Raw genomic sequence first — 27284 nt, forward strand, 5'->3', positions numbered from 1 at the left:
GCCCGAGGTTGCGGGTTTCGCGCCTGCGCAGTGCGGCGCCTAGAGGGAAAGCGAGAGGGAGACGGACGTTGAGAGAACGAGAAGGAAGGAGAGAAAATGGCGTCCACGGGTGAGTGTGGTGAAACCACGGTCGCGCCGGCGACGGTCGGGACACCCAAATGTGAGGCCGCTTGTCTCAGGGAGTGGCCGAGACGACTAAATAGAGTTGCGGAGAAGGGTGTGAGGTACCTTCCGGGGCCCGACGAGCTCGAGGGCCCGAGTTCTCCTCCCCTCCCCCCACAGGGAAGGCCGGTTCTGGAATCTTCCGGCGCCCCCGGCGCGCGGGGTGCATGCGGCGGCGGGGGCGCGCGGGGCCTGCCGTGGGCTCCATTGTATGGCGGCCGTCGGGTCCCGCGCTCCGGGCTGCTCGCCACGTGGGCGGGGCCTTAGGCCTCCGGGCCCCCGCGTGGGGATGGGGGTAGGGCTCGGCAAGGCCTCGAGTCCGGCGCCCTTAAACCGTAGCGCGGGCGGGGGGGAGGTCTCGACGGCTGCTCAAGAAGTCGCAGCACTGCCGCTTCTGTGATTCCTCACCCCACCCCCATTTTTAGGGAGGCGGCCCAAGCTTGAGGGCGACTCTGCTTCGCCGAGGAGCCCGGGGGGAAAAGCAAATAAACAAACAAAAAAGGCATCGCGGGTTTGTGAGCCGAGGGGTGCCGACCTATGAGCGGGCGCCCCGTCATGGCCTGGTCGGCAGGGGCGTCCGGTGTGGCCGAGCTGCCCTCTCGGCGGGTTCTAGCCCCAAACCGAACTTCTGCCCGACTGGGCTTTGGGCGGAATGTGCTTCCCCCTCCAGAGCACCCCCCCCCCCGCTTCGTTCTTACTGTTATTAATCCCACTATCTTTTCTCGTCAAAAAGCAATTCAGTGGCTTGGGGCCATTTTCAGCAAATGCCGAGGGGAGATCCGTTGTATAATAAGACCAGCCTGGATCGCGAGGCCAGAAATCCCTACCGAAAGGAAATTCTGGCCTCTTTGACCTAGGAGAAACAAAAGGCCCAAGTCGGCATTTGAATTATTCTTAAGCAGTTGCCTCGCACGTTTATTCGACTAGGTTAAGCTGGCGGGCTTGTTTATCTCTTGGACTGATACGAGAGAGGGAAGGGAGACGCAGGCTGGACTTTGAAAGAAAGCCCGGGGTGGGGGTGGGGAGCTCGAATGTGAAAATCTAGGGTGGTCTTTGATGCGTGAGTTGTTTAACCTTGTAGCCTAAACATCACCGGCAGTTTGCAGCCTGTTTGTGCACTAACCTGCGGGTTTTGGTAGGGCGGGGCATTTTTGCCTCTGGGGGGTATTCTTAAGCCATCTAACACCAGGCCTTAGAAGCAGTGGTGGAAGTCGAGGGAAGACCGGAAAAGCTCTGGTTCCTTCCGAGATTTAATTTGAAAGGGGTCCAGAATCCAGCAGCTTAAGGACAATTTTAAGTCTTCCCCTGCTGTGTGATCAGTAAACAGGCAGGTAAATGCTGGCTATGGGTTCAGAGTGCCCATAGATGAGAGGACTCTGAAATACCACAGCCCAAGGCACATCCTGGTGGAAAGTGGTTTCCGCAGAGCCCTTTCCACCTTCCTCTTCCTTGGCGGTGTTTGAATTTTGTGAGGGGAGAGTGCTATTCTCCCTTTCCTCTTTAAGCATGGGCAGTCAAAATGTGCATGGTCAAATTTTTGCGAGGCTGGACATGCCAGTTTCTTGGTCTACTTTGCTGAAAATGTTTTTTGGAAACCTCCATGTACTGTATTAGAATTACAATTGCGTTTTATGTTAGACACACAGTATTAGGCTAGCTGGAGGATCTTAAATCGTGGACTTTGGTTTCCTTAAGTTCAAAATGAAGGAGTGAGGCTAGATCTTTTCAGTGCTTTTTGAGCCCTGAATTTCTTGACCTTATAGAAGAATATTTGGTTCCCACAAATTACTCCATATTGACTTTAAGTCATTATGTAGTCTGAAGCTCTAAATCTCTACTGTTTGCATAGTGAGTACCCTAAAGTATCTGAAAGTCACTACTTCGGGTAAAGTAAGATGTGGGTTTTTTTCCCTCATGTATGTTATAGGTAGAAAAGTGAAGTCGATGTCCACTTTAACAAAGAATTACAGTGCAAACTCCCAGGTAACCACCATTCAGACCAAGAAATAGAACATTGCCAGCACTCCGGAGGCCCCCTTCTCCTCAACTTGTCCTGTATTTTTAGTGGAGTCTTCAGCTGCGCATGTGAGGGTTAAAAACAAAGTATAACTGACTGCTAAAAAAAAATCTGACCATTGTGTAACTAACATTTTTGAGTCCATAAAATGTTTGTGTGCTGTAGGTAAATAAAATAAGTTCTCAGGAAACAAATTTGCTACCTCCCTTAGCCCACCCGTGTGGGACTAAATGGGCTGGTTTCACGCTGATCTGGGATCATTCTATCAGCTTTGACAGTTTTCTGTTTTTTACATAACTGTTCTTGTGTAAAAGTCCTCTTGCAAAGTTGAACTTATATGTCAGCAATTTAGAATAATTTCTCATACAAGACACCTCAACAAAACGTAGACTGAAATATTTTAATTTTGATGCTTCGTTTGTTTTGTGAATACCACATGGAAGAAGTGATTTGCATTTATTTTTTATGCACTACATAGGAAGCATGACTTGTGCTTTTGAAAATGCCTTAAGATTGTCTTGAACAAATCAATTTGTTCATTATACAAAGCCTTTGGGCATTTGATTTGATCATGTTGATTATTTGGGATTCTGTGTTAAGGCTATACAGAGGAAGGAAAGTGGTTACAGGTAGAGAGGTAGAAAGGTGACTCTACTTAAAGAGAGATTCAGCAAAATGCTTTGGGGTCAGGTGGACTGTAAGGCAGGCTTTGGATGGAGTGGGGGTAGACAGAAACTCATCCGTGAAGAGCTGAGATAGATGTCCACTGTTGCTTTCAAATGAGGGGCTACTTTCTGATTGGAAAATAAAGGACCCTTTTGTTTAGCACTAATGGCAGTACTGTCTTCTGGCATAGAAGATGATAAGTATTTCTTGTGGAAAGTAAAGCATTGGGCAGAATTTTCAAAAATAATTAACTTTAAAAATAGGGGCGCCTGGGTGGCGCAGTCGGTTAAGCGTCCGACTTCAGCCAGGTCACGATCTCGCGGTCCGTGAGTTCGAGCCCCGCGTCAGGCTCTGGGCTGATGGCTCGGAGCCTGGAGCCTGTTTCCGATTCTGTGTCTCCCTCTCTCTCTGCCCCTCCCCCGTTCATGCTCTGTCTCTCTCTGTCCCAAAAATAAATAAAAAACGTTGAAAAAAAAATTTTTTTAAAATATATGTCAAGTTCAGTAGTGCTGTGAAAACTTCTTAATCATTTTATTTTCTATTTTCACTACTTGTAGACACCTCAGTGAACCAGAGTTCCTTTCTGTGCATGTTGTAAATTTCATATGAAAAGGAAAATTATGGGAAGGATTATGTAGAAAGAGAAAGGAAGAAAAGTTGTGGGTTCGTTTGTTTTCTTTAGAATTGAAATCATTTTGAGTTTTTAAAAGATATTACCTAAAACCACATTACTCCTGTGCTTTCTTCTCTGCCACATTTCAGATTCTGAAACTTTTAACTGCTGGGATTTATGTCGTGTCTAGCTTCTGACTTAACTGTACACATGTAACCCTGATATACTTAGGAAGGCCTTTAAAACAATGGATTGAGATGGCTCTCCTTTTCGCCATTCCATGTCACAGTCCTGCTAGGGAATTTTGGTTGGTCTAACTTGCTAAAGTGAGGGAGTGATAGCAAAACTAGTTTTTGAGGAGATTAGTGACTGATGTAACCAGTCTGATGTTAAACATTGTGATATTGTGGCATGCTTCATTTTTATATGAAGGTAAAACTTCTGATCCTGTTGGTTCATCTTGGTTTTTTTTTTTTTGTTAGTCTTAGGATGATGATCCATGTATTTGAAATGACAGCCTGCAGTTAAGGGGGGTTTGTGATCATGGGAACCTTCAAAGTAGCTCTGCCAAATCAGCTGATCTTGACCTCATTAGCTGGCACTGTATTCAGACTTTGAATTTAACTGGCTTAGACTTATTTTTTGGTTTGATGTTGAGAGGAAAGAGGTACTTATTGGAACCTGTATTGGCCTGTACTTCCTCTCAACAATTTAAAGAATTTATCTCTGCCACCTGAATTCCTTCACCCCTTTTTTTCTTTTTCCTTGCCTTTGCTGACTTGACACTATTTTCTCTCCTTGTTTCCTCTAGATTACAGTACCTACAGCCAAGCTGCAGCCCAGCAGGGGTAAGTCAGTCTTTTATAACAGGACTTTGGGTGTGATTGATTATAATGTTTTTAGAGTACCAAGTCTCCTAGAGTTATAGAGAATTTTGTGATGGAATCTGAATGTTCTGTATTCAGTTCTTGAATTTAATTTTTCTTACAGCTACAGTGCTTACACCGCCCAGCCCACTCAAGGATATGCACAGACCACCCAGGTAATTTTTAAGATAATTGTATGTGATTGCATCCCCAAGCAAAATGTTTCTGTCAGCCATTAAAACAATAACAGATACAGATATTTTTTAAAAATTCAGTAATAGGAAAGTATAATGTGCTTGTAATCATAAAAATACCCAGGTGTTTTAAACTTTCACAGTGGGAGTGAAATGACACCATTCTCAAACTGGGAATTGCTAGCTCCCCATACCTTTCTGGTATCATTTCTCAAGTTAAGTGCCTTGTTTTGTGCTAGGTCTATCTACATACTATATTCTGTTTAAATTTATTTAACTTTATTATACAGCAATTCTGCCAATAAAAAAAATTGCAGTGCATAGATATGTCATTTCCCAGTGTTCACACAGTAAATGGCAGGATCAGCTCTGCTAAGTATGGCTGCTTAGCTACAGAGCCTCTGAGCCCTTTCCAGTACAGGAGCTTGTGTTTAAAAGCCTAGGCCAGGGTACCTGGATGGCTCAGTTGGTCATTTAAGTGCCTGACTTTGCCTCAGGTCATGATCTCATGGTTTGTGAGTTTGAGCCCCAACTCAAGCTCTGCACTGACAGCTTGGAGCCCGCTTTAGATTCTGTGTCTCCCTTTCTCTCTACCCCCCCTTCCCCCCCACCACTTGTATTCTCTTTCTCTCAAAAATAAATAAAAATTAAAAAAAAAAAAAACCCAAGTGGGGGCACCTGGGGGGCTCACTCGGTTAAGCGTCCGACTTCAGCTCAGGTCATGATCTCACGGTTTGTTGGTTTGAGCCCCACATTGGGCTCTGTGCTGACAGCTCAAAGCCTGGAGTCTGCTTCAGATTCTGTGTTTCCCCTCTCTCTGCCCCTCCCCCACTTGAGCACGGTCTCTCTCTCTCTCTCTCTCAAAAATAAATATTTAAAAAAAAATTTTTAATGATAAATAAAAACTCAAGTGAGTATAAAGTTAAAAAAAAGAAAAAGCCTAGGCCAACAGGTGTTAGAAAACTATCATCCTAGAATTCTTAAGATCACTTCAGATTCTGAAATGATCCATACATTAAATGGATGCTAATAATTCTTCCATGGAAACATCCTAGGAAAGACAGATTGTGAAGTGTCTGGCAGATCTTACATAATTGGTCATTCAAATCTCAAATGTAATCTTGCTAATAACCTGGAAGAATACCTCATTCCTTGCCAGGTTTTAAGTATTAACTAAAGTCCAGGTTAAAAAGACTGCCCTTGATATGTTAACCTTAAGGAGACACTTGGTGTTCTGGTTTGGTTTTTGTTTTTTTGTTTTTGAAGTGATGTAATAGTTTTTAAATCTGTATGTCAGGCTGAAAATCTGGTTATCAAATCAACAGATTTTAATCCCATTTTCCTTTTCTTTCCTTTGGCTCATTTTGCCTTCCTAACATTTGTTTCCAGCTGCTAAAACTGCTACACTAAGTGTTGGCAATTATGCACCTGTTCCCTTATTGCCCATCCCTTGAGAGTCTCTTGTTAATCTCTTGTATGTTAACTGAGATTTCGCCTAATTATCTCAGGAACTTTTTTGTAGTTAAGTTTACGAAAATATGAGTGAATTAGATAAGGGAAAACAAGCATTTGTGATAATGTAATCACTTGTCTGTTTTTTCCAGTCTTTTTACTAGAAAGCAATATTTTTGGCTTTGGTCTCCCAATTTGGAAACTCAGAAAGAAGTCGATCTATTTTATTGCTACAATACAAGGTTTACGTATGAACTTCCTGCATGCGTTTTCTTTGAGCAGGCATATGGGCAGCAAAGTTATGGAACCTATGGACAGCCCACTGATGTCAGCTATACCCAGGCTCAGACCACTGCGACCTATGGGCAGACTGCCTATGCAACTTCTTATGGACAGCCTCCTGCTGGTAAGGCCTGCCTTGGAGAGACTTTTGGGTCACAGCCACTGGGAGTTTGCTAAGAATCTTGTTATTTATGCTGTATATTCTGGTCCATACTTTGGCATCTGGGGATCCTTTATTTTTAGGAGGAGCACTTTTTTTGGTCTCTTTTTTCTTTCCTTAGTTCTCCTAAAGGATCTGTAATAGAATGTGGGTGGGATAATTTTCTATTAACTATTTCATACAGTGTATTGAATAATTTCATAACAAAATGGAGAATATATAAAAGATTGTGCTAATGGTAATACTGGGTAAGAATGAGCCTTCTTAAAATGAGCTGCTTAAAATCAAACTGATTTTCACATCTGTTTGCTTCATCTGATAGTGTACCCTCTACTTTTTGTTTTGTGCTTTCCACAGTAGAAGGGACCAGTACAGGTTTGACTATCCTGCTCATTCTTGCATGGGAAATGCTTTCCATCTTGTCTAACCCTGTAATGTTGACCCTTTAGGTGTTTCCATCTGTTTAACCCTCAAACTTTCTAACATCACACACAACAAGGTGCTAATGGGAAATTGCTTCAGGTGCCATTCACAGATCCATGTCCTTTTCTTTTTGTGATTTTGGGAAAGGTTATGCTTTATTTTACATTATTTTCTGTCAGGCCCTAATAATAGTTCACTTTCCCAAAGGTATTTCAGATAACTATTCCCCAGCTGACTTCCTCCTATTCCCTGAAGAATAGATTGCATGAGTAGATTTATTTAGAGGAACAGACTGCCACCCTGCATGTAATGTTTGTCTCTTGGTTGATTTCCAGTCCAGACACATTTTATTTTCTGTTTTAAATGTTAATTATTTTAATTCATAGTATGTTGTACCAGCATTCCAAGGAGCTAAAAAAATAAACTACTCTGAGAATTAGAACAAAGTATACCCTAATACTAGGATTGAGTGGAATATGTGAAAAATTTATAAGAATTTTATGTTTAGTGCTTCTGCATAACATTTTAGAATCCCTACCTTCTCCTCACCCACCCACTCCCGTCTTTATTAGTATAAGAGAATATTGAATATACAGTAGTCTTAAAGATGTAAAAACTCTAATTTTCCAACTATTTTTAGTTCCCTGTTCTATTAATCAAGAGTCTTTAGTAGGGGGAAACCTATATATGTAATTTATGTCATTGAGTGACAATGTCCTGGATTTGATGGGAAGAATTCCCTAATCTGTGTAATTAATGCATATCTCATATAGCATGAGAAATGTTTGCACTTCCTGTTGGTGTTAGTACTGGAAGAAAAGCTGGAATTAGAACCATGCAATTTGAATTGTGAGATTCAATTTTGAAATCGTGAGGTGAACTTTACATATCAAGCTACTAGAGTTTTTTATTGATCATAATGAGCATACAATATTAGTTTCAGGTATACAACATAATGATTCCATATTTGTATATGTCGTGAAATGATTGCCACAGTAATTCTAGTTAACATCTGTTGGTACACATGGTTAACAAATTTTTTTTTTTGCGTTGAGAACATTTAAGATACAGTGTCTTACCAACTTTAAAATATACAAGACAGTTTATTAACTATAGTCAAGGTGCTGTACATTACATCCTTGGGATTTATTTATTTTGTAAACAGAAGCTTTTGACTACCTTCACTTGATTTTAAAAGCAAGTATCATTTGAAAATAAATAATACAGCTTAGATCTAGCCTTTGGAGTCTAGATCATTTTATAGGGGCATGATAAAGTCATTTATAGGAAATGCAGGAGTCTTCTAGGTTCTTTAGAGTCATGTGTTCTCATTGTCATTAAATGGACAAGTTCTATCATGAGTACAAAAACATAGGACATTCTGATACAGAAACCAGTGGCTTTAATGAGCAAGAGATTGCACTTAATAAGGACTGTTTATATGGATTTTATCATTTATGGAGAACCATTTATACCTCCCTTAGTGCTCCCATTGATCTTTGAAATGTAGACATCAAAATTAAACCTGATGGGCAAAACTGAGGCCAAACCAAACTAAGTTAGGACCCTTCACAGGCAGTGAATGGGTTCAGACACACTTTTGTCCTTACATCGTGCTGTGTTTACACATAAAAGTCATCAGATAGTTACTGGAAGGAATGTCTGAAAAGACCCTTTTCTCTTAATAGAGTTTTTCTGTATTAAACTTTAAGAGAAAGTGGCCATATAAATCTCGTCTCATTACTTAGAATAAAAATCCGAAACTTCAATTTTTACCATTCAAATCGAATAAAAATTTTGGTTGATTTGTGTAATGTTTCCTTTTTCCTTAAAGTCATCAGCACAGAGGAGATGTGTTGTCTTTTTGCTGTCAGTTGTTTTTATTGTCATTAAATCATTTTGCTCTGTTAATTTTTGCTCATTTGCCTGGCTGTTTGTGTGGGTACTACAGATTATTTTAAAGATTATTAATTAACCCAGTGTCTATTACCTTAATCTTTAGCACTGCAAGGCTCTTACAGTTACTGCGTAGTTTTATGACATCAGTTGTTGGCCTGATCAGTCATAGTTTGTTGTTTTTACTTGCCCTTGTGAATCTTATAGATGGCCCTGTCATCTGTAGGGGGAAAAAATCTGTGTAGGAGTAATAGGGTAGGTGGAATTAGATTCCAGTTAAATTTAAATAAATGAGTGCTTTATATGTTTGACATTAGGACTCTGCAGAGAACTTTTAAATTAAATAAGCAGACGAACGACATGCCAGCTCAAAAAACTTCCATTGCTTGGGGCTTTCTGTTTTGTGCATTATGCTTTCATATACATTTCAGCCCAGCAGTTTTGAGAAGGAAATAACTGTCTTTGTGTATAATTAACTTTAGAATTTACCTAAAATGTTTGGGATGGAGAAGAAAGTATTACAGTCTGTCCAACAAGAGGTGATAACTTTAGATTGTACAGAGGGAAGTTGGTATTGGCTAATAAGTTGTGTGTATAGTGAGGACACTTTACTAAAGGTTAAGGCCCTAAACCCTAACTAAAATGAGCAGTCTTAATTCAAGATTTGTTTTTAAGTGCTGAAACTTTTTTTTTTACTTTAGTTGAGATATAGACTATTTTTTGGTGGATATAAATGCTGAGAACTAGACCCAACTTTTTGTTGCGTGGCTTACTTGTGCTCATTGACCATGAGGAGTCAGAGAAGAGCCCAGCACCAGGGAAGTTTATAAGACGTCTCACAGGAGGAGGATTCAAGTTAGAAGCTGCAGATTTGGGGGCCTTTTGTCACACTGCAAGCCCAAGTTGCAGATGAAAGGGTTTGCATCCTGCCTGGTCTGGTAGAGACACAAACTAGGGAGAGAGCCTACCTTGGTCTGCCTTCTCCCAGTGAGAGCAGGTCTTTGTGATGCTAACTCTAGGGTCTACTTCCAATATTGCCAAATGGGAAAAAGACCTTTTTGCTTGTGGTGGGTGAAGAAAGGAAGGGATGTATGGGTAGTTTGATGACAAGCCTAGAATCTCAGATGGTTTTATTATGTGAAAAATATGTATCTTTTAAAGGTTTATTTGGGGAGTATTAAGTTTAGTTAAAATCATTTATCAGAAAGGTCAAATAGGATAACCTTCGTTGGTTATACTTAAGTAATATAATTTGTAGTGTCTTATTACTTGAGTGCCATTTCAAAACTTGGTGCTGGTAACAAACATCTTATTAGTTGTTACCTGAAACAAGTAGCAATTGTTGGAGTGTTCATTTGTTCTTAATATCTCCCACTGAAGATTAAACACGTGTTCTCTGTGATTCAGTTTCCTTAAACCCGAACTATCCGTTTTGGAGTAATTGGGATTGAAAGTAAAGTAATTCCAAATTACAGGTTTTACTTGCTGAAACTAGTACCTGGATCATTACTTTTAGCTATTTTAGCAATGTGTCTATTGGCTTTTCCCTTTCTGGGATGTTTTATTCTTGCTTGAGAGTTTTTTTGGGGTACTTAGTTAGTCAATAAAATTGTTAAGAAGGCCTGCTAACAAAACCAGAGTAGATGTAGCAAAAGCCGACTTTTCTCCTATTCATTCGGGGGGGGGGGGGGGGGGGGCAGCAGGAACCTTGTTTTCTGTAACATACCCTATTTCCTCCTTTCTGTTAGGTGTGGTTGTAGAGCAAAGGAGAGTGCTTTGCTGAAAAGTGGGCGACTTTCAGAGAACTTAGGCTTTAAATACTGGTTTGTCGCTGAACGGGAAATATTTAAGGGGCTAACTGTTGCGGTTGAAAGTAGGTGGTTTGTTTACAAAATGTTCTGTTAATGAGTGTATAGGCAGATCTCTGAAGAGCCAGGAATCTGATATAGCTGTCCTTTGTTCTAGGTTATACTACTCCAACTGCCCCCCAGGCGTACAGCCAGCCTGTCCAGGGGTACGGCTCTGGTGCTTATGATACCACCACTGCTACGGTCACTACCACCCAGGCCTCCTATGCAGCCCAGTCTGCATATGGCACTCAGCCTGCTTACCCAGCCTATGGGCAGCAGCCGGCAGCCACCGCACCTGCAAGGTAAGGCCATGCTCACCTAGTTCTGATTCTGCAGGGCATCAACCTATTTTCGGGAAAGAGAGCAACTATGCACACTTAAGAGTGTCCAGGATTTCATTCCTTTTTGATGGTTACTCTTAACATACTTTTAAGTGTTGACTGTGTGCTTACAGTCATCACGGTAATGTGCTAGGACACACCACAAATACATTGTTCTCCATTTAGTAGAGAAGTGGTGCCATCCAGGGGCCAAGATGAGGAATGTCACTGGCCAGATGGTCTAGTTTCAGAAGAGTGATCTTTTAGGATAGGAGGCTATTACCAAACCCAGAAAAAAATCGGGTGTGTGTTTTCCCTCACAACAAAGCTGATAGAGTTGTACTATTGGTGCTTTTATCTTTGGTTTTATTGGCCTTGTAAATGGGTAACACCTTTCTCTTTGGGAAAAACATGGCAGTTCACAGTAAAGGGGAGGTGGGAAGTCTTACAGTGGTGTCTTAGCTGACGGAATTGACATGATTTTTTCTGTATTATGTAGTTTGGTTATCTAAATACCACAGGCAAGTATACATTCTTAACTGGATATCCTGTTATGGGGTGAATATTTGGGCAAACACATTTCATACTCCATGACTAATTAGCAGGTAAACAATATTATTACTTAACAGAAGATTTCAGGTCTTTGCTTTAGGCAATGCACATAGGTGGCATCTGCATACAGTCTTGAAGGAACATTGAATTCTGATTTGAAAGAAGACTTTAGGGAATAAACAAGATCAACTTGTAACCTAGACTTTTTGCCTACTGTAGAGGTAAGAAATTAGCTCTGGCAAACACTCATGAAATTACTTCTAATGTGCACAGTGAGTAATCAGAGCTACTTGGTAATCTCCATCTGCTAGACGGCCTGTGCAGTAGTTAGGTGAAACTCACTGATTCCTATAGGGCTCCATTTCAGTTGACCTAGGCATTGCAGAGTGTTATCAAATGTTAAAAGGCCCGTTAGATGATCCGTTGCAACAGTATATCCAAGCCGTGGGGTGGGGGTGGGGGGCAGATCTATTAATTGGTTTTTATAAATTACTCTTTTTGGTTCCTTTTTTTCCCTCGAGTTTCAATCCTTACCACTTTAAAACTGTCTCGTGACCAGTGACAGCTACTCCTCTTTTCCACTGGAAAGAGGGGGCTTGTGACCTATTTCAGCTCTGGAGAAAGCAGTACTTCCACATCCTGTCTGGTCTGCCTACCGATTCTTGGGGGTTTGCTTAAAATAGCTCAAGCTCACTTTGCTACTGTCTTGTTGCACAGTTAGGACTGAGAGGTAATAGAAAACCCTGGGTTTTTTTGTTTGTTTTCCTTCGGGATTGGGATTGGTTTTTATCACTTAAGAATATTTCCCAGTTCATCCGAGCATTGGTGAGAGGCATGTCCCTCCCCTACTCTGGTATTTCCATTATGGAGATTTTCAAGCAAAGTTAGAGTTATTAGTGGCAGTCGGAGTTAGGAAAATGTGTTTTCAGGTTTGGTCCTAACAAATGAGAAACATAAAGTAACCCACAGTTACTAAACAGTACTAAAACTTCTGCGTTACTGTTAAAAGTTTCTTGTCTGTCTGCAACATCCTTTTAGAGAGAAAGCCATTTTCTTACCTAACAAACCACCTCCCCTCCCAGATCACTTAAATTGGCAGCAGAAAATCTTGTAACTGCCTTTCATAGCTGTTAATGTGGAACAAGTGGAACATGTTGGTATCTCTTCGGTGGGTGTGATGAATTCTCCCTCTTTTTTCATGTCCTCTTCCAGCAAATACAGTTGGACCAACACTGGGTTTTGATGTAGGTCACTTCACAATTGTATTTACTTCCGAGCTCAGTCCTACCATTGCACATTGCTCCGAGGTTGTAGAGTTCTTATTCCCGGGAGTTTTATGGTTGAGGGGAAAAGTCTTACTTTTTTATTTCTCCTTTTAGACCGCAGGATGGTAACAAACCCGCTGAGACTAGTCAACCTCAATCTAGCACAGGGGGTTACAACCAGCCAAGCCTAGGATATGGACAGAGTAACTACAGTTATCCCCAGGTACCTGGGAGCTACCCCATGCAGCCAGTCACGGCACCACCATCTTATCCTCCTACCAGGTCAGTATCCTCCTGGCCAGTGAGCTAGTAGAATAACAAAATCGTTTTTGTCAGGCTGTTGACGTGCTTCTTCCTTAGGTGAAATGGGTTATCTGACTCTCTCAGTGTTTAAGCCTGGCCATGCAGTATTACATTAATCAGTCTTAGGTCCCTGTAGTAGTACCTGGCAGCCAGTAACTCTTTTCTCTTGAATACAAATGAAAACATTGTTACCACTCCACGTTCTTCCTTTTAATTTTGCTCTTTTAGCTAATTCAGATGCATGAAAAACAGGTATATGAAAACAGGTAAACCCAACCATGGGAGCCACCTTCTCCAATGCAGTTTGGATGGATAAAGTGCAGGACATAAAAAAGAAAAGAAACTTCACTGTAATCATTTCATATTTGACTTAATTCAGAGGTCCGTTCATGCACAAGTCTTTTAATGATCGGGCCAGGGCCTTTACTTTTGTCTTCAGGCTTATTCAACATTTTTTGTCTTCGGTTAACCACACCAGCAGCTATAATGTCTAGTTTGGGTTTCTTTTAATAGTAGAGGAAAGAACTGCAAGTTTTCTCGCTCACGGTTTAATTAGAAGCAAATTTTCAAATGAATTGTCTGAATTGTGTCCTGAAGTGTTGACTTAGTTCTGCTAGAGGTGGCAGTTCCCTGTTTTGTACTCAATTTCATTGGTTTACACAGTAGAGCACAGCAGATGTGAACAGGTTTAGAAGCAGATACAGCTGACCCGGTAAGTGCACAACTTGGAGCAGCAATGGGCAGGCTTACAGCAGAGTTCTTCACAGAGCCCAGTGCGCCTATTCTGCTGCGAGTAGTTAATGTGGCCCATTGAATAGGTGCACCTAGTGAAGAGAGGCTGTTGGGTCTGTATAGCCATGCTGTGGGGTGTGGTGGTAGAGGCTTAGTTTAACTGTACTTCTAATATGATGGGGTTGTTTTGTTTTCTTCATTATCATAGTTCATCTAAAGTTTAATAGTTCTTTTCAAGGTTTATTTCTATGTAAGAAGGTATCTTGGTTTAGTTTCCCTGACATGTAGTTGCCATGTCAGCAGATGAAGAACTTCTGATGCTTCTTGTATAGTGTCCTAATTCTGAAGTTTCCTTCTCCATCTTTCCTCCATTAATGCCCAGATTTCATAGATGATCGATCAGACATGTCTAAAAGTTTAAAACTATATACCGTACATAGAAAAATAGTTTGAAACTTGGGACAAATTGTCAAGAGAAAATTGCCATATTTGTGTGACCACACACACACACACCGAGCAGTCTTGTACCTTCTGAAAAATCAGTCATGACTGAAGGGAATTGTTGGAGCCAGGCTTAGAGCTGCCATACTTAACTACCTCCTTTTCCTTGGTGGCTTTTTCACTGGGTCAGCGTGCCCTATGTATTCTTCCCTTAATCCAGGAAGCACCTAAACTCACAAATTGGCCTTGAATTTAATTAAAAATAACTCTGGTTTTAATGGGATGCAAAGTAGAAGAGGAGACTCTTAGGGTCGTATGTTGTATACTAGATAGGTTTTCGGTATTTTCCCCTTATGCATTTAAAGCTTTATTGTTCCGAATACAAAAATATTTGCTTATTTTGAATTCAAACTGTTGATATGTAGAAAGTAAGTGCATTTTTGAGTGTTTCTATGTCACATGTTTTGAATGTCTCTTGATTAAAGGGGGCTTGAAGAAATAACAAGCCTCTCTAAAAAGCTTTTTTTTTTCTTTCAGCTATTCCTCTACACAGCCGACTAGTTATGATCAGAGCAGTTACTCTCAGCAGAACACCTATGGGCAGCCGAGCAGCTATGGACAGCAGAGTAGCTATGGTCAACAAAGCAGCTATGGGCAGCAGCCGCCCACTAGTTATCCCCCCCAAACTGGATCCTACAGCCAGGCTCCAAGTCAATATAGCCAACAGAGCAGCAGCTACGGGCAGCAGAGTGAGTTGCTAAGAGAGAAAACCAAATAAGAATGATTATGTTTGGAGTTGCTGAACGTGGGGAAATGCTCTTTACAGTTGTTTACTTTCAGACTCCAGGATGCATCTTTAGGACGTAGCATCCTGGCTAACCACTTGGATGTCCCACTAAAGACATGAGTGCTTTTCTCCAGTTTAGTTGTTGTTAGTATGCCTTGCAAAAGAGAGAGAAAAGAGAGTTTGTAACTGACCAGAGCACACATGTTAAGACTGCCAGCTTTGCTCTCTTTGAGGAGGTTACACATAGTGAGTGAAGCTGGCATTCCTATGGCCTGCCCACCACAACTCATTAGAAGGACATGAGCAGGTAGCTGTTGAAGACTACTGCAATTTTGATAGTCTAAAAAATGCTAGGTTTTGTTTTTGGTTTTTGTTTACATCTGTAAAGAAAAAAAAAGTCCTTCTCACAGAACACTTAGTTTGACGTGGAGAAGTAACCAAAAATTCAAAACTGCTGTTTCACAATTTAATTTTTACCCAGATTGTTGGGGGATTTTTGTTTTGAGGTTTTGGGGTGTTTTGTTGTTGTTGTTGCTTTTTTTTTTTTTTTTTTTTTTTTAAGTGTTTTTTTAACTAAACTCTATCCATGGGCATGTTTCATTATGGCTATGAAATGAGTAGTGCTGCTTGATGGGGATTATTCTAAAGCCCTAAGAAACCTAGCTCTGTTTTTGTTTTTGAGAGTAGTTTAAAGCAGCAGCTTTTGGAGATATCTTAGGATACAAAACCTTACAAACTGTTGGCCAGGGGGCTTTTGTTTGTTTGGGTGGTTTATTCTAGGGTAACTATGTAAGGTTATTTCACTTGATGAATTAGCAGTTTTGGTTAAACTTATAAGAGCCTACTGATAGAGGTGCCTTGTCAGGTGTGAAGAAGATAGTGCCTTGGTTAGTGCCTTGCAATTGAGAATTCTGTGATTCCAGGAGAAAGTACAACAGGCAGTGGTTCAAATGCTGGTCCATGGCTTACAGATGTGACTCTTTCCTCAGGTTCATTCCGACAGGACCACCCCAGTAGCATGGGTGTTTATGGGCAGGAGTCTGGAGGATTTTCCGGACCAGGAGAGAACCGGAGCATGAGTGGCCCTGATAACCGGGGCAGGGGAAGAGGGGGATTTGATCGTGGAGGCATGAGCAGAGGTGGGCGGGGAGGAGGACGCGGTGGAATGGGGTAAGAGCAAACCTTTTATCCTTTTACTTAATTTTGTTTCATCCATAGGATTTTCAATGGAAAGAAGGGACTGAAAGACATAAGAAATTTATTTCTACATTTCCATGGACAATCTGTTGAGCCCAGGCCATCTTCTAAAACATGGAAATGTCATCTTTGTGGCATAGATTAAGTGGCAGTTTGCTTTTTTCCCTGCCAATCTACTTAGTTGGGTTGGGGAGAATAAAGAATGGTTTTGAAACTAGAGCTTTCAGTTCCCTTCATGGTTTCCAGAGGTCAAAAGCCTCTGTGGGTAATAGACTCGGGATGGAACACACACAACCTTCTAACACCCCTAGGTTTTTAACTAATGGCCTCTGAATGGTTGTCTTGAAACACCTGGTATATATATATATATATACTGCAGAAAAGGAGAGCAGCTGTTTTCCAGTGTTTGTCCCCAACTTCTGTTTGTACTCGCAACTGTTGAACATAATGATGAAGATATTGGTCCTGTAACCCTGAGGTGCACCTGGTACACAGAAAAGTCCAATAGCTTTTTGCAGAGTAATGTATATAATTACAGGATCACTCCCCATTGGAGATCTCAAGAAGTCTAAATCGGTTTGACCATTTTGATTAATGGCACAATCTGGTTTAGAAAACTTTGTTTAGATCAATAATATAACCCTGCTACCTGTGCCTGCCCCTCCCCTCCCTTCTCCCGTCCCTTCTCCCCTTTCTGGTGTCTGTACTTTGATGAAGGTGAGGTATAATGTTGGTGGTTAACATAATCCAGAAGGTTTAGTTCTGTGTGTGTTCTGTCCCTATATAAATTAGTAAAAAAAAGTTATGCAGAATGTTACATATTATGTATATTGGAATCGGTGCCACTGTTGGTTCAAGGAAAAATTGGATAGGATTTTTATATATATATATAGAAGTGGACTTCAAAATTAGAATAAAAGTTGATCTCTAATTTTTATATTAGCAAATCTGTTTACTGTTGAAAGATACTGATTGAAAATACCACTTTGCATATTCTGCATAACTTAAAGTCTTTGGTGAAATCTTTATTGGAAGAAACCGTTACTTGACAAAATACAAAAATTTATAACAATTTGGTAAAAAGTAAAATCAGTCTGATTTGGAGAAAATCATTCCATTATAAAGGTTTCACTTCTTTATATGGATGTTTTAAAATAGATGTAGACACTTGAAATTACTATCATCACGTCTCCAATCACCTAGAATTCTTAGAATTTTTCAATTGCAAAACCAATTTCAAGTTCGCTCATTTTAATACTCCAGAAGTAATAATTCTACTAATTTTGCTAGACTTTGCTAATAGAGGGATCCCCTCTTTCTGGATGAGAAGTCTCTCCTGGAGCCATAGAAAAAATCGTGGCTTTCCCACAGGTTTTTCAACTGACTGTGAAGCAGTCAGTTGGATTCCTTGGGGACAGGACAGGGGCATTCTCCCCTCCCCTCTTTTTTACTGTGGTGTGGTGATGGTTTTCAGTGTCTTCAGCAGGTAAGGCACTCAATGTTGTTAACATGCCCTTTTTCATTGCCTCAGTATTTTGATATTTTCATTGGCTGTTAAACGTGGAAACTTTTTAACATGCTTTGTCGCATTTATATGCTACAGGTTACAAAGTGAGAGCCTTGTATACACTTCAATACTTAAAAAGTACCCGTACTCAGTACTCAGCCGGCAGCATAATGAAAAGTGGGACTAGACACGGTGTCCATATGGAGAGGAAAAATATACATAGAATATTTTTAACAAAATGTATTCATTGTATAAATGGAATCCTTCTGTAACTTTGGTAACTGCATACTTGTTATTTGGTAATGAACCAGAGGAGGTATAATACTCTAGAATTGTGTAACATTAAAGTGTAAACTTTTGTGTTTAAAGAGAGAGAACATTTTATGGTGTGTACTTTTAAAAAGGAAAGAAAGCTGCATGCAACAGCTTGAAATTGTATATTCAGGTATTAAAGGTGCAATACTGGTTAGGAAAAGCTCAAGGCCTCCCACTGGGGAGCTGCCTTTATTTAATTTTAAAGAAAAACAAAAGGCCCAGCATATTCCCTCCCCCTGTTTACAGTATGTGAGGCAGTAATATTATACTGCTGTCATCTCTGTTCTCAACTGATATGTCTATAAAGTTGCACCCCCAGTCTGTTGAGCCTTGGTATTTGTTGTAAATTCTCCTTTCACAGCAATTGTTAAACCCATTAGTGCCCTGAAATGTATGGCTTTATGCTGAAGATTGGCTGGATGCGTCCTCTGATGTGTGTTGTAGGCGTTTAATGTGGTTGTCTCCTGCTTGATTATACTGTGACTTGTTAGGAAGCCTCCCTGGGCTCTCCCCTAGGAGAGGTTGAGGGTGCACCTTTATGAACATGGAAAGCAGTTGCCCCAGCTTTGCTGCTCTACTCTCCGACCAAGCTCTCCCTGTTTTTCAGCCGATGGGGTGGGTGTTGGGATCTGTTTTCTTCCCCTAATTTGCCAAGTATTGCACTATTAATACCAGCCCCCGAAATGAAAGGAACCAACCACACTGGTGTGTACAATCAGACAAGCAAGGTTGTATATAAAGAAAATTTGAGCAAGCTGCCCTGAAGAAAGGCATAGTGACGAGATGAGAGAGATGCATTGTTTGGAGATGTGTTTAGCCAGTGCCCTTCTTCCCCACGAGCCCCCCCAAGGCTCAGAGCGGTACTGGCTTTTAAAGGGAAAGGCCTTCATTTCTTCGTTTATCCCCCCAGCAGCGCTGGAGAGCGAGGTGGCTTCAATAAGCCTGGTGGTAAGTTTTTGAGTATTACCATGGATAGTGTTTAAAAAAAAAAATACAGTCAGTTTTTAGAAAACTATAATTTTTTATTAGTTTCATAAGCGGTTTAAAAATGATCTATACAAAGAGACTAATGGGTACTGCCGGCATTGTCTTAGGGGTAATAAGGTTAACCTATGGTTACAAAACAAAGGGTAACTTGAAGTATTGAGCAACTGCTTCTGTAATATGGGGGAGAATCCATTTTTTAAATTTGGTTTGTTTGGAGGAAAATTTTTGACTTAAATTTAACACTAATTTGGCACATAAGCATTGAGAGTGTATTTGGTTAATGGTTTAAAAGCAAACCAGCAAAGAAAAAGCAAAACCCTAGCAAATCTTTCACAAATGTTTAAAGGGGCACTGCTCCATTTTAGCAGTGCGGGTCTTTTTGAATTTAATGAAGCCCCATCAAATGGTGGTATAGTAGATAGCTATGTGTGTTTGTAAGGTTTGTAGCTTGCAAGACGTGCACTAATAGTATCTTATGTGATCTTTCCTGGTTGGCAGGACCCATGGACGAAGGACCAGATCTTGATCTAGGTAATTTTGAACTCTTGAATTTTGTATCTTGCTTTATAAACAAACAGCACAGAAGTTAAGTGTGTGCTGGAGCTCAGCAGCCTGACAGATCGGTGTGGTATTTTTGCTGTCGGGAGCAGTTTGGGCTCCCTTTCTCATGAGCGTCTACTCATAATAGCCTTAGACAAAGGAAACCACAAGTTCGAAGGCATTCTTGTTAGTGTGGCTGGTAGTTCTCTTAGCTTTGTGATAATTACCAGTGAGTAGTAGTAACTAGTGGCTTAATTAGTCCATGTAGATACAGGACAATAACTCCCTTCTGTCTTTTTTCTGGAAGGCCCACCTGTAGATCCAGATGAAGACTCTGACAACAGTGCAATTTATGTGCAAGGCTTAAATGACAATGTGACTCTGGATGATCTGGCAGACTTCTTTAAGCAGTGTGGAGTTGTTAAGGTGAGTGAAAGCATAACCATGTGAGCTGACAGATCTTCCAGTCACTAGGCATTTACTTCATAGAGACATAGTTGATGTTGAATGTTTCTGAAGATCTGACTGCTTCTGAAGTTGCCTGGCTTTTCTTAGTGTGTTGTAGTTTGCTCCTTAAAATACAAACAAAAAAAACTTTATGTGGAAAAGAAATGCTAAACATGGTTTGGGTATACTTAACAACTCAGTCCTTTCTTTAATTTGTTTTTAATATTTACTTATTTTTGAGAGAGAGAGAGCGTGAGCAGAGGAGGGGCAGAGAGAGGGAGGGAGGGAGACACAGAATCCGAAGCAGGCTCAAACCCTTGAACTGAGAGATTGTGACCTGAGCCGAAGTCGGACGCTTAACTGGCTGAACCACCCAGGCGCCGCAACAACTCAGTCCTTTGTTTATTATTGTCAGTTACTTGTAAGAATACTTACATGGACACTACTTTTTGTGAAATACAGAATATAACATAACAGTTTTAAAATAGCGAACATTTATATTTCTTCTTCCCGGTATAAGTAGTAGAGCTTTAAGTGTATGTGGCATGTTTCTTTTCCACTTTTATCCCTTGTCAGCACTCCCATCCCAAATCTTACCTCTCCCTTTTTTTTCGTAGACGTATGCTTAGTATTGGAGAATGTTTATTAGATGGTACTGTAAGGCAGCAGTATTCTGGGAATACAGCAGGAATGGGCAGATAGAAACCCTTGGAGTTCATGTATAGTGGGGAACATAGTAAAAAGAAATACAGTATGTTAGATGATGTTATGGAGGAAAAGTAAATACAGCAAGGAGGGCTGGGGTAAAACGAATAGAGCTGTATAGTTCAGAGTTGGGAAGGCTTTTCAGAAAAATGGAGGGAGTAGCAAGGCAGAAGGTCCGAGGAGCTCAACAAAACTGGTGTGACTAGAAAGTTTTGATCTGAGCTATTGCAGTGGTGGTTGGGTTATTCCTTACATGGGGAAAACTAAGAGACACTAGGGTTTTGAGAAGGGACTGGGGGTCCCCAGGTCAGAAATCCCAAAGTTTGGGAAGGGGCATGTGGTTTGCTCAGTCAGTTAAGCATCAGATGCTTGATTTCAGCTCACGTCACAATCTCCGAGTTCATGGGATCAAGCCCCACATCAGGCTCTGCTGGGGGTGGAGCCTGCTTGCGATTCATATTCTCTCTCTCCCTCTCCCTCCCCCTCCCTTTCTCTCTCTCTCTCTCTCTCTCTCTCTCAAAATAAATAAACTTAAAAAAAAATACTAATCGAAGATTTAAAAAATTTTGGGGGGGAGTCTTGTTCGTTTGTAAATACTTCACAAGTTATTCATATATTCTCTAATAGACAGTTGGGTTATTTCTAAGTTTTTAGTCTACAGCCCATGATGCAGTGAAAATTCTTGTACACTACTGGGGCACAGTGCACTTACTTGCAGTAGTTAAGTTCTGTAAAGTCACTACAAAATGCTGAATTAATGAATGCTGAACCACTGCTCCTAGGGAAAGTATGTACACAGCTGTATACACACATCTCACATAGATTATAATCATAAATTCTAAAAACAATTCACCCTGAGATTCTGTTTACTCTTACAAAGAGAAAGTGAGGTTCTGAAGTGTTAAAATGACTTGCCTGAGTTGACATTCAAATTCATCTAACCGGCCCCAGGGCCAGAACTTCTTGCACTACACTGCCCTGTCCCCTACAGTCTCCATCCCCTGGTCTTATCTAGAGAGAGCTGGAATGAGGAGGCAGTGTGTCTCTGGAGCTCAGCTGGAACACGTGCATCAGGCAGCATAAATTTTTGTCCCTCTGTGCATGTGTACAGGTAACCACAAAAGTGCTACAAGTATTGGGTTTGGAGTTCTAAATTTTAGCAAGTAGGCAAATCTGCAAATATTGAATCCATGAATAATGAGGATCGACTGTACCCAGGCATAGAATTGCTGGTTCTTAAGGTGTGCATGTTTAACTTCACAAGATAATAGTACAGCTGAGCAACTTCGATTCCGCCAGCATTCCTGATACCACATTCACCACATCCTCACTGCTACCGGGAATCTCCCGAATCTTTAGTTTAAGCCAATCTACTTTAAGAAAATGGAAACGTGGTTTTAATTTGACTTGCCCTGGTTGCTAATCATGTTCTAATTGCATGCTATCTTTTGTGAAATGCCTGTTAGTCTTATGCTCATTTTTCATTGGATTGTTATTTGTTGTTCTGCATATGGTTCTTTATATTCTCTGAAGGCTGATCCTTGTCTAATACTGCAGATGTATTCTCCCAGCCTTTAACTCCTTTTCTTGGGATGAATGGAAGCTCTTTGTGTAGTTGAACTTACCAGTCTTGTCCTTACTGGTTTGTGTCTTTCTTTTCGTAAGACCTTGTGTTCTGGCAACATTTATTGAAAGATCTGTCCTTTCCTGGGTGGTATAGACTGTATCAGTCACATAACATATCTTGTATACTTTGGGTTCATTTGTATGCGCCTGTGCTAATGATAGCAGAGCTCATTATTTTTATGCCAAGTCTTGAGATCTGCAGATATCGAGCAAATTCTTCAGTTTTGTTCTTTTTCCTCAGGAATGCTTTGCTATTTACTGCTTGCTCTTCTGTGTACATTTCCATTTAGGAAGTTCTTTGAAAACCCCAGTTGGGTATTTATTGAACCTGTAAGACAGTTTGAGGAGAATTGACATTTTTATAATACTGAGTAGTTTTTTCCATGAATATCCTATGCCCATTTATTTAGGTCTTTAATAAAGACTGTCTCCTTAATAAGGTTTTTGCAAGTCTTTGTTAGTTTTATTTTTAGATTTTTTTTTAGTTAATGGTCATTTTCAAATGATATTTTGTGGTGGTTGTAACTGCATAGAAATAGGGTTGATTCTGGTAGATCTTAACACATAATGAAGATTTCTCTCTACTTGTGATGCATTTGGCATGTTGTTTATTTGGGTACATGGGGTTTTTTCCTAGTTTAGAAAGTAGTGTATACTGTGGATTTTGTAAAATAAAGGAGATTTTAAAAATACATAGCCCAAGGGGCGTCTGGGTGGCTCAGTCACTTGAGCATCTGACTCTTGATGTCAGCTCAGGTGATCTTGCCTTCATGAGATTGAGCCTCACGTCGGCTGGCTCCATGCTGAGTGTGAGCTTGCTTGGGATTCTCTCTCCCTCTCTCTTTGCCCCTCCCCCACTTGTACACCCGTGCTGTCTCTCTCAAAATAAATAACCCTTTAAAAAAAACCACACATAGCCCATCATTCATACCGCTATTGCCATGTTTCTTTTCAATCTGTATATGTTATTTATAAAAATATAGGTATCCGTACATAATCTTAAAGAAGTTATCTTTCTTTTAAAAAAAAGAAAGCCTTCTATGTCAATACTCTTAGGTATCACTAGGTGTATAAACAAACATGTATAGATTAGACTTTGATCATACACACATTTAATGTGGAAAACACATGAAGCCATATTCTTGTACAGTGTGGCTCCCGAATACAATCTCATTGCATCTGGTGTTCACCTGAAAAGCTAGTGATGTGTTCTAGCTCTGGAGGAAAAATTGGCTGTGTTAGACGTAATCAAGAATGCTTCTAGCACACTCAGTCCTGTACTGATTTAAGGATGATTTTTCCTTAAGTGAGACATGGCTTATGTGATGGCATCAAAGCCTGACTGTCACATTATAAGAGGTGGCTGCTCTGACCAGGTGCCTGTTAGTATGGACACACAAAATGTCGGGCAGGTGCAAGGACACCAGCAGAATGACAACTAGGGAAGGAACGGAACCTATATTATTCACTGACACACTTCAGAACTTAAGGCATGTTTTGGTTTTCATGATCCCTACACCTAAGGGGAAAAAAATCACCTAAGTGTATATGTTATGGCAATTTAGATCAGTCACCCATAATTGCACTACTCAGGAGATAAACTAACATCCTACTAAATGTGCATGTGTGTGGAAAAATTACTGCTTTGGGCGATCCAAGGGCTTATCTAAATTTTGCATGGGCTTTATTTCCCCCAAAAGAAGCCTAACTGTGCTATTTTGTGCCTAGATGAACAAGAGAACCGGACAACCCATGATCCATATCTACTTGGACAAGGAAACAGGAAAGCCCAAAGGCGATGCTACAGTGTCCTATGAAGACCCACCAACTGCCAAGGCGGCCGTCGAGTGGTTTGATGGTAGGAGCCCTAGAGTCAACAGGGGGTGCTCACTGGCATTCTTAACTCCACCTGCCCTGGGGCACACTGAAGGTCTTAGAGTAGATGTGTGTATCAGCCTGCAGGTGAAGCAAGGGTCTTGCTGATGTATGTTAGAATATTGTTCTCTGAAGTAATTTTAGGGACAAGGATCCGTTCTCCCTCTGCGTGACTAGAAGGCATGGCGGGAAGGAGGAACTAGAGAGCCGTAGGAGCCAGAAGACCCTCTGTCTGTGCTAGAGGAGCACTGGATGGCTGTTGGGAAGCTACATGCCTGGCTCCCTTCTGCCATGGGAGGGCCCAGTTGCTGGCCCTGGATTAGGAGATTCTTTATTTTGAGTCGTCATTACTACAAATCCACCTTGCTTAAAGTTGTAGATGCTTCTCTAAGCACGGGTATCAGGAGGTACAGACAACCACACAGAAATCCAGTATACATTTCAATATATACATTTGGCCTTTGGCATTGGTTCTGGAGTTTTCACTGCAGACAAAAACAACTTGAAAGTGCCAGAGGACAGCTCCTGGGTCTTCTCTCTTCGCCACTTTCATGCACTTGTCCCTACTTCTCACCCTTTTCTGGGCACAGGTGCCAGTGCACTTCGTTTTCCCCTGGCTTAGGGTACAGAGGTTTATGAGGTCGCTTTTGAAGGTGTTTATGGCCTTGCCAGTGACGATCTTAGGGCAGAGTGTGGGTGGAGCACGTGTGCTGTGCTGGGGTTGAGGGGATGAGTGTGGTGGTGGTGGATTGTGAGCAAGGAGTGCTTTAGCCTTGCCTAATCCCCCAAGGAGGGAAGAGTTGGGAATAACTGGTATTCTGTTCTCTTATTCCAGGGAAAGATTTTCAAGGGAGCAAACTTAAGGTTTCTCTTGCTCGGAAGAAGCCTCCAATGAACAGCATGCGGGGTGGTATGCCTCCCCGTGAGGGCCGAGGGATGCCGCCACCGCTCCGTGGAGGTATTTACCGGACACCTTCCCTGAGCTGCTTCTGTGTTGCTTTGGGCATTTTATGGCACACTTGTCTTTGAGAAACTTGATTTCTAGAATGTAAACAAGCCCGTTAGAAATAGTAAGAAGGTGTGTAGAATTAATACTGAACCACTAAATGCCAACAGCAAAAGTTTGCAGGAATGAAAGGAAGAGAAGAACGGGTTTCTTGGCCGGATGGGTGGGGGGGTGCTGGCGTGCCTGGGAACCACTGCCTGGCTATCAGCCCAGGGCTGCCATTTATTTATATTTATTTTGCTTGGGTCTCTTCATCTGCATGAAATGCCTGTTCTTGTACAGTTTGTGGGAGCTAACTGAAATAATGTGCGTGGAAGGCACAGGGCTGGGCCCTCATATCTGGGGCCGATGATGGGACAGTTGACAGCTGTGCTCTCTGCGAATGCCTTTAATGCTAGGGTGTTCCCTGCAGCAAATCTAGTGCTGTGGAGAGGTGACTGGCTCTTTTCTTATTGCAGGTCCAGGGGGCCCAGGAGGTCCTGGGGGCCCCATGGGTCGCATGGGAGGCCGTGGAGGAGACAGAGGTGGCTTTCCCCCAAGAGGGCCCCGGGGTTCCCGGGGGAACCCATCCGGAGGAGGAAACGTCCAGCACCGAGCTGGAGACTGGCAGTGCCCCAATCCGTATGTACTTCTCTTGACAAACTAACAGTCTGCACTAGTGAAGTCACATCTTACCCATTCCCACTGTGGAGAGGAGGGCCACTGGATGGTTTTTGTCTAGGTGGTTTTGTAATGAGGACCCAGATTGCTCTGTGGTGGGGTGGATGGGGGGCCTTCTGTAGGAAGTCATGGTTCCAGTGGACTCCTGGGGTCCACGTGTGTGTGGTTTTGCAGACATTTTCTGGATCATACCTCAGTCCTTTGGGTGCCTTGCTGCCTGAGGTGGTGGCTCTAAAGCCAGTTTCTGCTGACAGACCCTCTTAATGGTGTTGGACCCAGACCCCAGTATATTTATGCTGGTGGAAATACAGTGAGTGCCTTTGCTTAACTTCCTTAGTTCAGTTGGTGATTTCTGTTGTGATATAATTTTATGCAGGGGGTGTGGAAACCAGAACTTCGCCTGGAGAACAGAATGCAACCAGTGTAAGGCCCCGAAGCCTGAAGGCTTCCTTCCACCACCCTTTCCACCCCCGGGTAGGTATAGGTTTTGGGAGCATCCCCTCAGCTTCTTCGTACTATAAACCTCTCTTGTTAACTTGGTGGACTTGGTAAAGTCCTGCTGCTGACAGCCAAGCTGATGGTTGCAGTAAGTGCAGTCTTGGCAGTGGGGTCCTCGAGTCCTAAATAAAGTATGGCCCAGATATTCAGATCAAGTAAAGTATCTGCTTTGTTTCTGTTCTGGGAGGAGGTCGCAGATCCTGAGCAGCCTCTGAGGCATGTCCATAGCAGCCTCCGTCCTGTCTTGCTGCTGATCTGTCCTTTTCCTTATTTTAGGTGGTGACCGTGGCAGAGGTGGCCCTGGTGGCATGCGAGGAGGAAGAGGTGGCCTCATGGACCGCGGTGGTCCTGGTGGAATGTTCAGAGGTGGCCGTGGTGGAGACAGAGGTGGCTTCCGTGGTGGCCGGGGCATGGACCGAGGTGGCTTTGGTGGAGGAAGACGAGGTGGCCCCGGTGGGCCCCCTGGGCCTTTGATGGAACAGATGGGAGGCAGAAGAGGCGGGCGTGGAGGCCCCGGGAAAATGGATAAGTATGTGATGGTGAAAACCAGCTGCGGCTACCGGGCGCGTTGGGGCCACAGCCCCTTCCTGTCCGACTAGAGTGGGTCCGGCTCCAGTGGGAGGGGGTGGGAAGCTCCCTCTCATTCCCCCTCCTTTAACTCATCACCCCTTTGCACCTTGCAGAGGCGAGCACCGTCAGGAACGCAGAGACCGGCCCTACTAGACGCAGAGACCCCGCAGAGCTGCATTGACTACCAGATTTATTTTTTAAACCAGAAAATGTTTTAAATTTATAATTCCATATTTATAATGTTGGCCACAACATTATGATTATTCCTTGTCTGTACTTTAGTATTTTTCACCATTTGTGAAGAAACATTAAAACAAGTTAAATGGTAGTGTGCCGAGTTTTTTTTCCTTCTTTTAAAGATGGTTGTTTA

The 27284-nt window shown here is 41.9% G+C and overlaps 1 protein-coding gene across 3 annotated transcripts; it reads left to right on the plus strand.

Annotated features, from left to right (window-relative positions):
• The first annotated feature begins 18 nt into the window (after positions 1-18).
• Positions 19-27284, plus strand: EWSR1 (EWS RNA binding protein 1). 3 transcript variants are annotated; one of them, XM_049618971.1, is made up of 17 exons: positions 19-109; positions 4270-4306; positions 4449-4500; positions 6253-6376; positions 10697-10883; positions 12833-13000; positions 14732-14943; positions 15971-16151; positions 18911-18948; positions 19486-19518; positions 19835-19953; positions 24034-24163; positions 25016-25138; positions 25645-25807; positions 26223-26320; positions 26621-26873; positions 27028-27284. In XM_049618971.1, the coding sequence occupies exons 1-17, from the start codon at positions 97-99 to the stop codon at positions 27065-27067; spliced, it is 1971 nt and encodes a 656-aa protein (XP_049474928.1). In that variant the 5' UTR covers positions 19-96; the 3' UTR covers positions 27068-27284. The 3 variants fall into 3 exon arrangements, with proteins under 3 accessions (XP_049474928.1, XP_049474929.1, XP_049474930.1); XM_049618972.1 differs by having other exon boundaries at positions 18914-18948; XM_049618973.1 differs by lacking the exons at positions 19835-19953; positions 24034-24163; positions 25016-25138; ... (2 more) ...; positions 26621-26873; positions 27028-27284 and having other exon boundaries at positions 17782-19492.

The sequence above is a fragment of the Panthera uncia genome (assembly GCF_023721935.1).
Source record: "Panthera uncia isolate 11264 chromosome D3 unlocalized genomic scaffold, Puncia_PCG_1.0 HiC_scaffold_8, whole genome shotgun sequence".
Taxonomy (NCBI): Eukaryota; Metazoa; Chordata; class Mammalia; order Carnivora; family Felidae; genus Panthera; species Panthera uncia.